This window comes from Diabrotica virgifera, chromosome 1, assembly GCF_917563875.1.
Source record: "Diabrotica virgifera virgifera chromosome 1, PGI_DIABVI_V3a".
Classification (NCBI taxonomy): Eukaryota; Metazoa; Arthropoda; class Insecta; order Coleoptera; family Chrysomelidae; genus Diabrotica; species Diabrotica virgifera.
The window spans coordinates 205,358,541-205,373,925 of NC_065443.1; the positions used below are offsets into that span (position 1 = coordinate 205,358,541).

A 15,385-nucleotide genomic window follows, 5' to 3' on the forward strand; every position below is an offset into this window, starting at 1 on the left:
TTAGGTATATACATTGTACAATAAAAAAGAAAGCTTATTTTCTTTATTAAAAAAGGTGTATTGTAAAAAATTCTAGGACTATTTTTAAACAAGATATGCTTTTTCAAAATGAGACATATACACATGCAATAGGTCCCACTAAGTGGGAACCATATAGAAAACTTTTTTATTACTAACTTTATGAAAAAACTTATTCTTTATAAAATGCTCTGCATAGTCTAAAACCTAAGATCCAATTATCAGATATAAAATTTTGTCAATAGTGTACGAGGTATGTTAAAAAATATGAATTTCGCTCAAGAGTAAAGTGCCTTTATATTTCACAATATCCAAAAGTGTTATTAAGAAAAGTGATTTGGAATTAAAAATTATGTTATAATATGCAATTATATTCTTACAATTGAAAATCATAAAAAAAATTAAAGTTTTTCTCAAATTACGGATATCTTTGGATATCCTACGGATATGTTGTTTAAAAATAGTCCTAGAATTTTTTGCCATACACTGTTTTAAAGTAAAGAAAATAAGCTTTTTTTATTTCACAATGTATATACCTAAATGTAGATACAAGAAAAAAGTCATAATGAGAAATTTAAAACATTATCATTAAAAATATCAAAAATCATTAAAAGAATAAAACCTTGAAAAAGCATAACTTGCTTAAAAAGAGCCGTACAACCTTATACAATAGACCAGGGGTCACCAATTGGCGGACCGCGGTCCGCATCCGGACCGTGGGCTAGTTTTGTGCGGACCGCCATTAAATTTAGAATATAGTGTTCGGCAATTTTGAAAATGTTTGGCCATGAAATTGTGTACTATGTTTGGCTCAACTTATGTGTGCGAAGTCTCTTTATCAAGAATGAACTTTATTAAAACTCGGTACAGAACTCAGCTAACAGATGAATATCTCAACTCCCTAATGAGAATCAGTTGCACTAAACTCACTCCAAACTTCAGACAGGTTGTATATAATTAAAAATGTCATTTTTCTCATTGATAATTTAATGTTTTAAGAGTTTTCCCCCTATTGTTATACTTATAATCATTAGTTTTGAATTTAAGTAAACTAATATAAAATTGTCATGTGCGTTTTTTTATATTCATTTTCTCTCTAATTTATGTTAAGTGGGAGTACTTTTAAGCATTGCATTTAATTAAAATAGTTTTCAGATTTAATAAGTTTGCAACAAACAGCTTGAATTGACTCTAATGTAGAAATGATAACATGTTAATTACCATTTGTATATGATTATTTACTTTAAATTTCTCACTTTCAATACCTGGATTTAAAGAAAGTTAATAACTATGTACAAAACTGAAGATGTCTGAAAACTTAAGAAAGACGTCATTAACATTCAAAATATAAATTCTTAACTTTTAAAATATTCTCAGTAACAATTTACAATACTGCTGAATATCAAAACAATACACAATGAATTGTTTGAATTAACATAGTTTTTTTAATAATTTATTTATTTATTCAATTAATTATTGCCAATGTGCTAATTAAATACGTCAATCATATAGTGCGATACGCACGATATAGTGCGACTCGCCGCCGCGGCGGCTTAACGGTCGAGTGGACGCACATAATAAACAATTAAAAACAACGGTCTAAATAATTGAAATAAGCCCCGACTACTCATCAAAATTTTGAAACTGAATGTTTAAAAACTTCAATTTAGTCACTTGACAACGGCAAAAATAATAATTTAAACATAAGTTTTCAAGCTTCGAAAATGCTTATTTTCGCATTTTTCAGATTTTAAATCGCTTAAAACTAGAAGTCTAACAAGTTTTGCGAAAATTACAGATCTTTTTTTGTTTAAGATGACCCAAAAATGATAAAATCATATTTGCAGGGGCAAAAAAGGTGATGTTTTGATTTTGTTAAAAAAAAATTAAACAATTTGTGCCCAAAAATTTCGCCTGGTACCCTTCTGATTTGTTTATAGGGGATATTTTTTTACAAGAATCCGAATAAACCGAATAGAACAATCAGACACAGGTAGCATTAAATCCGGACCCCGGAAGTGTCATAGGTTTTCGAAACGGACCCTCAGGGAAACTAATTGGTGACCTCTGCAATAGACCATTTTAAAGGCAATTGACTCCTCTTTCTACTAAATGTACCATTGCATATACCTAGAAATGCGTAGAAAAAAGTTACAAAACATGTTTGCGAAATAATGGGGAAAATGGCGTAAAAATGCTGTGAGAGGCAAACTTTGAAAAATCCTATTTCGGAAACTATAAATCTTAGAGACTATTACCAAACTTCATTTTAAAGAAGAAGAATGGAAGTTATTTTTCGCTGAAGCAATGCATATATCTATATCCATGTGAAAAAAAGTTATGGGACAAAAAACAAAATTGTTTTTTTTTATTCGTGTTTTTTTCTTGCTTTTCTTTTGAATATATTTTTGCAAAAAAAATATTTTTGACTTTAAAATGTGATATTTCGATAGCAAATTTAACCTGGAACAATTTTCCTGTAGACGTGTTTGTACCAAAAGTGCATAGAACTCACCCTAATTCACCCTGTGCCTAGGGACTAATTCACCCCTTTCTCAAAAACGCACCCATTTAAATGGTAGCACTCCGCGGTTTTTTCAAATATAGATCCATTGACTATATGAGACAATAAAATCCCGTTAACGTTGTAGTTCCTCTTAGCTCCCTTTTGAACATAATCAATAGTCTACCAGGGCAAAAGCACACATCGGCACAAAATCACTTTTTTTCTTTGACATATTAGCTATGTGTATGCCAAGTTTCATTAAAATACCAGCGGTTCTTTAAAATTCAGAGCAAAAACCGTGAGAAAACGGACTATTCTCTTCATGGTCTCTTCAATATGAAGGTTATCAACTCAGACGGTTGCTTTGGATTGATATGTGCTGGGGAAGAATTTTTCAATGCCATAAAGGACTTTACTGAAGAAAAAAGGAGTGGAAAGATTGTAGATCTTTTTAATCTACACTCTTTACTATTAGTATAAGAGCTGTGAGACATTTTTGAGTAGGTATTTTAGGCAACCTGAAAAATTTTCAGGTGATTCTTCTATGATAGTCTAATACAAAAATGCCGGTCTGGCTGGAGGGTAGCGGTTATTTTCCCCAAAAATCCCCCCACAATTAAAAAAAGGGTAAACATTGTTATTACAAAAAATATCATTGATATGACTTGAAAGTAAATTTAAATATTCAAATATAAAGAAAATAAACAGGCCAGGCGATTTGAGGACGATTTTAACTCTGCAAGATACTTGCATTGGCGCCCCAGGATTATTTTCAGGGGGTGCATCTGAACTTCAGAAGATTTTATTTGAATTTGTACATACTATTAACGAGTATAAAATATACAACTATACATGCATAGATATGTACATTCCTTCCGGACAGGGAGGTGCAATTGTTATTTTGACAGGGTATTTTTTAATTTTAAAAATAAATATTCTAAAAAAGACAGGTTTTTTTGGTAAAATTTTAAAATTGTCATTTGATCAAACAAATTATGCGTGCATATAAATGAAAAGCGCTATAGGTAAGCAGCAGTGTGAGAAAGAGCGTATACCGATAGCTGTTTGCGTCCTCTGTTGTAGCTGATCGAGTCCGTTCGCTCGAGAAAATCACGTGACCTGGCGATATCCTTGTTGTTGTGCCTCGAAACATTAGAGTAATTATTATATATTTTATAGTTTTTTAAGTAATTTTTGCTTAATTAAAGGAAAATAATACGTACTATACAATAGATTTTGCAAATATGATAGAACAAGACAAATTTATTATTATAAATATATCGGTAGAAAAGTATAAAACTATAAACTAAATTAATTCTGTGTCCGAATCTTGTACTTCTTCTTCAAACTCCTCATCTGAGCTTAAATGTTCATTCTCTTCTTCTTCTTCGTCAGACTCCCCTCGAGACTCAGATTCCTCTTCTACATGATCTGTAAATAGTTGTAATATGTATTTAGAATTAGTTAAAAATTAACCAGTGATTAATTAATTGAGTTGCTACGTATTCTCTGTCCTTGTATACGGAGTCGAAGCCTGGACAATCACGGGCGCATCTTTAGAAAGACTTACCATTGTTGAGATGTGGTGTTATCGAATAATAAATCGAGTAAAAAATATTATGGACACAACACTTAACAAACACGGAAACATTGAGAAAGATGATAAAGGCAAAAGAAATACTCAACACTATAAAGAAAAGAAAAATGAGCTAAAATAAATATACATTCTCTTCTTCGTCAGACTCCCCTCGAGACTCAGATTCTTCTACTATTCTACCTGATCTGTAAATAGTTGTAATATGTATTTAGAATTAATGAAAAATTAATTAGTGATTAATTGATTGAATTGCTACGTATTCTTACTTATATACCAATGCTTAATACTTCATACTGTTGAGTATTTCTTTTGCCTTTTTTATCTTTCTTAATGTTTCCGTGTTTGTTACGTGTGTCCATGATATATTTAACATTATTCGATAACTCCACATCTCAACAATGGCAAGTCTTTCTTCAGATGCGCCCGTGATTGTCCAGGCTTCGACTCCGTATAAAAGGACGGAGAATAGGTAGCAACTCAACTAGTTAATCACTATTTAATTTTTAATTAATTCTAAATACGTATTAAAACTATTTAGATCATGTAGAAGAGGAATCTGAGTCTCGAGGGGAGTCTGACGAAGAAGAAGAGAATGAATATTTAAGCTCAGATGAGGAGTTTGAAGAAGAAGTACAAGATTCGGACACAGAATTAATTTAGTTTATAATTTTATACTTTTCTACCTATATATTTATAATAATAAATTTGTTTTTTTTTCTATCATATTTGCAAAATCTATTGTATAGTACGTATTATTTTTCTTTAATAAAAAAAAAGTTACTTAAAAAACTATAATATATAATAATTGCTCTAACGTTTCGAGGAACAACAACATGGATATCGCCAGGTCACGTGATTTTTTTGAGCGAACGGACTCGCTCAGCTACAACAGAGGACGCAAACAGCTATCGGTATACGCTCTTTCCCACACTGCTGCTTTCCTATAGCGCTTTTCATTTATATGCACGCTTAATTTGTTTGATCACCAGGCAGTTGGAAAATTTCACCAAAAAAACCTGTTTTTTAGAATATTTATTTTTAATATTAAAAAATACCCTGTTAAAATAACAATTGCACCTCCCTGTCCGGAAGGAATGTACATAGCTATGCATGTATAGTTGTATATTTTATACTCTTTAATAGTATGTACAGATTCAGATGAAATTTTCTGAAGTTCAGATGCATCCCCTGAAAATAATCCTGGGGCGCCCATGCAAGTATCTTGCAGAGTTAAAATCGCCCTCAAATCGTCTGGCCTGTTTATTTTCTTTATATTTGAATATTTAAATTTACTTTAAAGTCACTTCAATGATATTTTTTGTAATAACAATTTTTACCCTTTTGTTTAATTTTGGGGGGATTTTTGGGGAAAATAACCGCTACCCTCCAGCCAGACCGGCATTTTTGTATTAGGTAATCATGGAAGAGTCACCTGAAAAATTTTCAGGTTGCCTAAAATACCTACTCAAAAATGTCTCAAAGCTCTTGGACCATATTTTGAGAAAGAGATAAAACTAATTTTTTATTTTTAGTGAGCTAAAAACTTAAATCAACATTACCTTGATAGTGATTCTCGGATGTGGTAACGGTTCTTCGACCTCCTGACTCTCCTTTTTCTTCTTCTTTCTCTTATGCTCCCTGCTAGCATCCGGAGACCCTGAACTTTTACTTCTGTGCTTTTCTCTTCGGCGTTTCTTTGCGGATTTGTGACTTCCCTCGTATCCCTCGTATCCGTTGTCCACGATAACCTGGACACCGTTCATTTGGGCTAATTCGGTGAATATATTCTCATAAGTTTTTTTCTTGGAGGGAGATGAGTCGCGAGATTTAGATTTTTCTTTTTCAGCGCTATCCGCCGAGGAATCGACCGATTTGATCTTTAGTTTTGGCGTGGAGATGTCTTGGTCTGACTTACTTTCCCTAAACAAAGAATCACCTTGACTTACTAGATATTCAAATGATAGACGTTCAAATTATTTATTAGTACCTATATCTATTAGAATTATAAAGTACCCCGCACAAACCTTATGGAAATTAGGTACCAGTGGATTTAGTTTATACTTTGGGAAAATACTCTTTGAAGCAACCCGATGAAAAGTTCTCATCGGGTAGATCTCGATGTGATGCAGGATTTTTGAGATATTGAGGCACAAACTCGGAAAATTCGGTGTCGGAAAGTTGGTCGAGAACACTTCGTCGACGGAAAATTAGTCGACAACATTTGGTCGACAAACAGTCGAATGCACAATTCATCGAATGTACAATTCGTCGACGAACATTTGATCGAATGGATTTTTCGTCTACAAAGACCCAAAGGGAACAATACACGGCGGAAACACGCCAATATATAAAGTTATTTTCTTTGTATTATATCAAAAAAAAATTATTTTACAGATTGCCAGTCCTAAGCCTTGGATAAAGTGTGAAGGGAAGTTTATTCTCATGATTTCTTTACTTTTTTATTGATATTGACTGATTATTGCAGTCGAAAAAATTGTACGGAAATGCCTCGATTTCCTAACAATTTATTTACCTCAGCATCTCGCATATATTCCGTCTTGTCCGCTGTCCGCAAGGCGAATTTACAAAACCTATACTATTTCAGTCATGAGGTCGACTGAATTCGAGTAGGTTTTGTATGCAGAATATTAGTTACCTATCCTATGCTATTTCGGTCCAGAAATTAACTGTATCGGTGTAGGATTTGTAAGCGAAATTTTTTATTACTATTGAGCAAATGTCTATACTATTTCAGCCATGTAAGTAAAACTAAAAAATTTAGATACGTTTTGATAACTAAAATAAATAATATATATTTGGATAATATTAAAAATTAAAAACAAGTGAATAATTACTAATGTACGAATCATCATTATCATGGCTTACTCACTCCTGGCGGAGTGTTTGCCGCCCTTTTGGGCTCTCTGATTCATTTGTTGCGGAGAATCAGTCCGCTGTTGTCTTTTATTATTATAGCAGCGTGTGTGACTTGGCTTTGTCTACAACTTTCCTCCATTCTTTCCGGTCCTTACAACGCTCCTTCCAATTGTAGATTCTCAGCTTCCTTACGTCTCCTAAGACTTGATCTCTCCATCTTGTTTTGGGTCTTCCCTTTGGTCTCTTTGTTGTTGGTCTCCAGCCAGTTATTCGCTTTAGCGTAGAGTCTGGGTTAGCTCTTTCTGTGTGTCCCAGCCACCTGAGCCTCTGCGCCTTCACGAATGTACGAATATATACAGTATATCCCTGTAAGTTGGAACCATTTGGAAAACTTTTTTATTATTGATTTTACATATTCTTCATAAAAAGTTCTGCATGGTCTAAAACCGAAGATGCAATCGTCTGATATCAAGCTTTTTCAATAGTATACGAGGATGTCAAAAAATATTAATTTGTCTTAAGAGTAAAGTACCTTTATATATTTCACAAGATTGAAAATTGTTATTACGAAAATTTGTTTGGACTTTATGAAGAATATGTTTCTTTTTTTCGTAAAATCAATAATAAAAAAAGTTTTCCATATGGTTCCAACTTACAGGGACATACTTTATATATTCGTATATTAGTAATTATTCATTTGTTTTTAATTTTTAATATTATCCAAATATATATTATTCAATTTTAACTATTTAGAATGGGAAATAAGCCACAATATTATTAAAAAATGATTTTTATTAACGTTTCGACGCCCAAATCGGGTGCCGTTGTCAAAATACAAAATACTATTAATATAAACAAAAATGTTGTTGCTTAGTAAAAAAAATTCTTCTAATAATTTATTTAATTTGACTCATTTATATCGGCAATTCAGATACATATGATACATTTTAAAGTAGAAGACTTTAAAATGATATTGCCAATATTTATGAGTTGCGTTCCTGGGACGACTTTACTGAAAGATAGTTCATTCGATTACATGAAATCAACCCCAACTCAAGAATATCCGTCACAAAAAAATCATAGCATGTGATCTGTCTTTAAAAAGACAACCACATGCAACGGTGACATTAAAATTCTCGCGTTAGAGATCTCATAGTAAATCACGAGGGAAAACCAGGAAAAACCTCGTGATACTATCCCGACATCGTAAGTATTTGGTCTTACATTTAATTTACTCTCAAAATTAATACCAAATTCTGACTTTACTATAATTTTGTTTAAATTATAAATAATATCAATAATACATGGGTATATAAGTAATACTAAAATATAAAATATGTACTAACTCGACTATTGACTTACTAATTGTGGTATTTTCTTTCTATTGACTTCCTCTTTCAGTATGGGTATCCACATCCTACTGCATTCCACCGAGGAATTTGCGACACAATTGGTTTCGTTTAGCATAATTAGAGCCGCTTCTTTGATTTTTCTCTTTTTACTATCTGTTTCTTTCAGGACTATACTTGAATCTCTCCACTGAACTTTTTTGTGACGGATATTCTTGAGTTGGGGTTGATTTCATGTAATCGAATGAACTATCTTTCAGTAAAGTCGTCCCAGGAACGCAACTCATAAATATTGGCAATATCATTTTAAAGTCTTCTACTTTAAAATGTATCATATGTATCTGAATTGCCGATATAAATGAGTCAAATTAAATAAATTATTAGAAGAATTTTTTTTACTAAGCAACAACATTTTCGTTTATATTAATAGTATTTTGTATTTTGACAACGGCACCCGATTTGGGCGTCGAAACGTTAATAAAAATCATTTTTTAATAATATTGTGGCTTATTTCCCATTCTAAATAGTTAAAATTGTAAAAATGCCACAAGAAAATAGCTTCAGAACAACATATATTATTCATTTTAATTTTCAAAACATATCTAAATTTTATGATATAATAATAAATCCACTTAGTAAATATTTGATTAGCTTTACTTACATGACTGAAACAGTATAGACATTTGCTCAATAATAATAAAAAATTTCGCTTACAAATCCTGCACCGATACAGTTAATTTCTGGACCGAAACAGCATAGGATATGTAACTAATATTCTGCATACAAAACCTACTCGAATTCAGTCGCCCCCATGACTGAAATAGTATAGGTTTTGTAAATTCGCGTCCGCAAGTGCCCCCAAATTTGACTTGTACGAAAATGCTCCGTTCGCAAGTGCGCCGATACCAAAAAGAAGAACGGTACAACATCACTAATTGAAATATCGGTTTATATTTGCTGTCTACTCCCCCACCGCAGCCAATGTTTTTATTAAATTTAAAAATAATTAATATTTAGAAAAAAAAATTAACAAAACCCCAAAAAAAAATAAATTCAGATATGTATAATACAATATTCCAGTTAACAAAATAAAAACCAATAATCCGTCGTTTGTCACCATTAATCCCTTTATCCTAAAGATAAATAACAGTTTGTCGACGAAAAATCCATTCGAACAAATGTTCGTCGACGACTTGTACATTCGATGAATTGTGCATTCGACCAACTACTGTTTTGTCGACCAAATGTCGTCGATTAATTTTCCGTCGACGAACTGTTCTCGACCAACTTTCCTAGACCCCGGAAAATTATAATATTTACCGGGTATTCCAATTCCCGGAGTTACTGGTTATCTGGCAACATGTAGGGCTCAGGACCAAAGAAAAGTACTAGGAGTCTAGGACGTTTTCCTGGCTATTCAATGGCGACCGTTACTTTGATCTTGACCGTCAAGGTCATGCCAAGGTCACACGTTATTAGCGGGAATCCATGTTTCTTACTGCAACAATCCCGCTGCTCCGGCAGTCAACATGACAGAAGTCACACCCGATCAGATAGCCCATCATCTTCTAATGAACGGTAAGACGACATCAAGAAAGAACAAGGTGAGAGCTCAACGGAATATCGACGAAGAAAGAGATGTTCTAGGTACCTCTTTTTGTCTAGAGGAGATGAGAGGCGCGATCCATCAAATGAAAGATAATAAAGCGGCTGGCCTGGACGACATACGAACAGAGCAAATAAAGAACTTTGGACTAAAAACCGTAGAGTGGCTCGTAAAAATGATGAATTGCTGCGTCCGTACATTACAAATCCCCAAAATCTGGAGAAAAGCTAGAGTGGTAGCCCTCTTAAAACCAGGGAAGGATCCGGCGGATACAAAGAGTTTTAGACCTGTATCTCTCTTGTGCCACCTTTTCAAGGCCTTTGAAAGAATGATACTGAACCGGATCGCAGAATATGTGGAGACTAAAATTATTCCAGAACAAGCAGGATTCAGACCCGGAAAGTGCTGCTGCAGTCAAATATTGAAGATGGTTTTGAACGGAAGGAAATAACAGGAGTAGCGTTCATAGACCTAACTGCCGCCTATGATACAGTTAACCATCAACGGCTACTCGCAAAACTCTACGAAACTACAAAGGACTTCCGACTAACAAGGTTAGTGAAATGTCTCCTCCAGAATAGACGCTTCTACGTAACGCTCCAGTCCAAGAACAGTCGGTGGAGGGACCAAAAAAATGGGCTACCACAGGGAAGTGTCCTCGCGCCGTTTCTATACAACATATACACCAACGACCAACCCATACACCAACAAACAAGGCAATTTATTTACGCTGATGATACAGCGGTGGCAGCTCAGGGAAGAACCTTCAATGAAGTCGAAGTGAAGCTGACAGATGCCCTGGGAGACTTAGCTCTATACTATGATAAAAACCATCTGAAACCCAATCCCACAAAAACCCAGGTATGTGCTTTCCACCTGAGAAACAAGCATGCCCGAAGGTCGCTGGAGGTGGAATGGCGTGGTCAGATGCTGGAACACAACAAGACGCCAAAATACCTTGGCGTCCGTCTGGATAGAACTCTGTCTTACCGATACCACTGTCAAGATGTTAAGAAGAAAGTAAGTGTCAGAAATAATATCATCCGCAAGCTAACTAATACAAAATGGGGAGCACAACCACACACTCTCCGCACTTCTGCCTTGGCATTATGTTTTTCGGCCGCGGAGTTTGGAGCACCAGTATGGGCAAACTCTGCTCACGCAAAGAACGTCGACGTGGCTCTAAATGAAACGGTCCGTATAATATCGGGTTGCCTGAAACCGACACCTATCGAAGAGGTATACCCCATTGCTGGAATTGCTCCACCACCAATCAGGAGAAAGGTCACGTCAGAGGTAGAACGGAAAAAGCAGGAGACGGACCGAAGACACCCCTTATATGACCACCAAACTCAGCCAAGCAGACTAAGATCTCGGAAAAGCTTCCTGAAAACATCAAGATCCATCCCCGAAGCGCCAGAGACGCGCCGAATACACCTATGGCAAGCGTCAACTACTGCGACACATTTTCCTCCCTCGGAGGAAATGGCTGCTGGACACAATTTACCGTATCCGACTTGGAAAGCGCTAAACAGACTAAGAACCGGCGTTTCACGTTGTGCTAGTAACCTGAAAAAATGGGGATACCAGGAGGACGATACCTGCGACTGTGGCGCGGTTCAGACCAGCCGGCATCTACTATCATGCACAGAGATGAGAGAGACCTGCACAGAACAAGACTTAATTATAGCAAATGACAGGGCCATCTATGTGGCCAACCATTGGAAATACAGAATTTAAAGTTGTTGGTGTTCCGGACACGGAAAGTAAGTAAGTACTGCAACAATGAATATAATGGATATATCTACGTTTAAATAAGACCTTGAAAATCATAGTCAAGGTTACTGGGTTATAGATTCCAAAGTAATGTAATAGAAGTTTGAGATTTTTCCACGGCTTAACGATACCTTTATTTTTAAGGTCCTGTTCGAACGAACAATATTTATATCAGCTTTTTCAGAGTCAAAAATATGGCCCTTTTTGAATAAAAATTCTCATGATCAAGGTCAAATTCAAGGTCTGTATCGTTACCACAGTATAAAGAGGGACAGTAAAATTTCTTCTATGTAGGCATTTTGATGTCAAGAAGTAATACCGGCAGAGTACGCAATTGGTAATTCACCAGTGGTGGATGCGGGTTTTCCCTGTTAAAACCCGTACTTTTCTACGCGACTAGCAATGCGAGAGTGGTGCTCTAGCGACTGGGAAGCTTGCGCGGTCGCCATGCGCCTTAGCGATTTTACTTCCAATTTTTCGGAGAGAAGTTCTACGGTCCCTCTTTATACTATGTCGTTACGCCGTGGAAAAATCTCAAACTTCTGTTACATTACTTTGGAATCTATAACCCATTAACCCAATATCCTTGACCATGATTTTCAAGGTCATATTCAAACGTAGATATATCCATTCTATTTATTGTTGCAATTAGAAACATCGGTTCCCGCCTGAATAAGAACTCGTGACTCTAGCATGACCTTGAAGGTCACGATCAAGATCGAAGGAAGGTCGCCATTGGATAGCCAGGAAAAAGTCCTAGATTACTAGTACTTTTCTTTGACCCTAACCTCTACATGTTGCCAGATAACCAGTAATTCCGGGAATTCTCTCTATATCTTAAAAATCCTCCATCATATCGAGATCTGCCCATGAGAACTTTTCATCAGGATGCTTCAAAGAGTATTTTCCCAAAGTATGAACTAAATCCACTGGGACTTTAGGTTTGTGCGGGGTACTTTATTAGTAATATAAAAAAACCTAGCACGCAAAGCCGTAATAAAGATGACAAATTTAATAAAAGCTGTCTTCAGGCTATACTAGCTATAATATATAGGCTATACTAGCCTATTGGTACCGTACAAGTTCGGAAATGCGACACCTGGTTTCATAGCTCGGCAATTTTTTTCGCACTTTTAATATATCGGCCAATCATATTGGTCTTGGTTGCTGGATAATTGTCAAGGCCGTAGCCCAAAAAAATTATAAGAAGAAAAAGTAAGATTTAGGTTATGTTACTAAAAGGTAAACAATTGTATGTAGTAAATAAAATTACTTATTAAAATGCAGTACTGCAAGCAAAATACAGTTAATTAAATATACTTTTATATAATAATTGCATATCATATTAATATTCTGAACAACATATCATTTTTCTAATTCAATGACAGTAGGTATGAAATATACGTCAATTTGACAATTTCAATTGACAATATGAATTATGTAAGAAAGTTGCAAGATTTCTCAGCTATTCGCGCACGATCGTTTCTCCTATCCACTCCAAGTACTTGCACACCGCGAATAATCAAAAACTCTGCAAATTGTCGAAAGTGACTATGATTCCAAAACAAAGAACCTTCTAATTAAGTATGGTCCTATAAATATCACTTAATAGTCCTGCATCCTGCGTACCAAAAAAAGTTTATAAATAGCAAACTAAAAATTTGTTCATAGCTTAAAGGTGTCGCGTCGATTTTTTGTGTTTTCTGAATTATTCCTCTAATTTTCAGTCTGTATTTAGATAAAAAAAACCTCTGTTGTTTTTAGACCTCTTTAGGCGAATTGTTGTTAGTCTTATAAGTTGTCCGATACTGATTACTGGATTATCGTCGAAGGCCGACATGGTCAACCAAAAAAGAAGATGAATCTGGTGATTTTTATAGTGACATTCTTCTTCTTTTAGTGCCTATTCGTTTCGAATATTGGCGATCATTCTGGCTATAATTATTTTATTAACTGATGCTTTAAATAGATTAGTTGTTGTTGTGGAAAACCATTTCCTCGGGTTCTTTAACCATAATATCCTTCTTCTCCCAATTCCTCGCTTTCCGAATACTTTACCTTGAAGGATTGCCTTCAGTAATCTGTATTTAGTGCCGTTTCTCATTATGTGTCCGAGAGATTCTAGGAGAAAGTTAGAATAAACTTTCTCCTTTTAATGGTATACATCACCTCTATTTCTTTATCCACTCTTCGTAATACGGTCTCGTTGGTTATCTTGTCCGTCCATGATATCCTTCGGATTCGCCTGTATAGCCACATCTCGAAGGCTTCAAGTTTTTTCTCCATTGCTGCAGTGAGTGTCCAGGATTCAACTCCGTAATACAATATTGAGAAGATATAACATCGTAGGAGCCTTAATTTTATCTCCAGATTAAGGTTGTGGCTTTTAAAGAGTTTGGCCATGTTATTGAAAGCACTCCTAGCCTTCTCTATTCTACATTTTATTTCTTGTGAGTGATCCCATTGTTCGTTTACTATTGTTCCAAGATAGTTATACTGTTTTACTCGGTCCACTAGTGTATTAGTTGGGCGTCTCTAATTTTATTTTTGTTGATGATCATAAATTTAGTTCTTGATAGAAGTATTCCATGTTCGCAATTTTCCAAGGCTTCACTAAATATTTCCTCTGAATATAGGTTAAATAATAGTGACATTATTTGGTCTTAATCTGTTTTTTAAGTTTACTCCTCCTAGTTTAAATCTTTTCTCTAATTTATATGTCATTATTGGAGATCTTTAGAATGTATACTAACTGTTTTGGCTATTATTTGCACGATTAAACACTTACGCAACATTTATTTACCATATTTGATCAAATTTGTTATACAAACAATAACAATGGCATTACAAAGATACCTCAAATATTATCATATTTCGCCACTACTCACGCTGGCATTGTTTCAGAGTTCCCCCTCCATGGTCACGCACAAAGAGAATACGATGAACTAAAATAACGCTTTTTCTACTTTTTCGGTTGTTAAACTGCCAAAAATGGCAAAAAATTGAAACTTTTATCTTTAAACGTGCTCCCATTCAGTAATTTGCTTATAACACTTGTTTTTTAGTTCATACTATAGTTAATATGGGCCGTTTTTAAACCAAGAGGAATAATTCAAATTTACCGCGCCATAATACTTGTTTGTAATTGGTCCAATCTCAAGCAAGTTTACTCCACTGTTATGAAATTTTGACACTATTAGCATTTCCTAGATTAATTAAATTATATCAGCAATTTTTTTTGTGTTTTCTGCTTTATTCCTTTAAATTTCAAATTTTTAGTGTGCTTTCATATGAAAAACAGTTGTTTTTAGAACTCTATAGCGAAGTATTATAGTCTGTTTTTAAACCAAGAGGAGTAATTCAAATTTCCCGCGCCGTAAGGTTTGTTTGTAATTGGTCCAACCTCAGGCAAGTTTACTCCCATAGATATAATAACCAGTAGATTAGGCAAGGTATGGGCCGCTCTGTGCATCGAATTGTAACGCCAATATTAAGGATTGAGTGGTCTAGCCATCTTTGTCTGTCACATGCGCGGGATCGCTTGGTTAAAAGAGATAGATAGACCACCGATCGACTGCTTCCTCGTTACGCTTTTTTGCTCAGTATGCCTTGTCTACCCTTAATATATCTATGTTTACTCCACTGTTCACAAATAT

General features: G+C 34.8%; 1 protein-coding gene across 3 annotated transcripts in view; it reads right to left on the reverse strand.

The window, feature by feature from the left end:
* The window catches only part of LOC126881859 (PHD finger protein 14), a 129,655-nt gene that overhangs the window by 33,140 nt on the left and 81,130 nt on the right, over nt 1–15,385 (reverse strand). For all 3 annotated transcript variants that reach the window (XM_050646506.1, XM_050646499.1, XM_050646517.1), the window contains exon 12: nt 5,681–6,041. In XM_050646506.1, the coding sequence (XP_050502463.1) occupies nt 5,681–6,041 (361 nt within the window). The remainder of the gene's footprint in view (nt 1–5,680; nt 6,042–15,385) is intronic.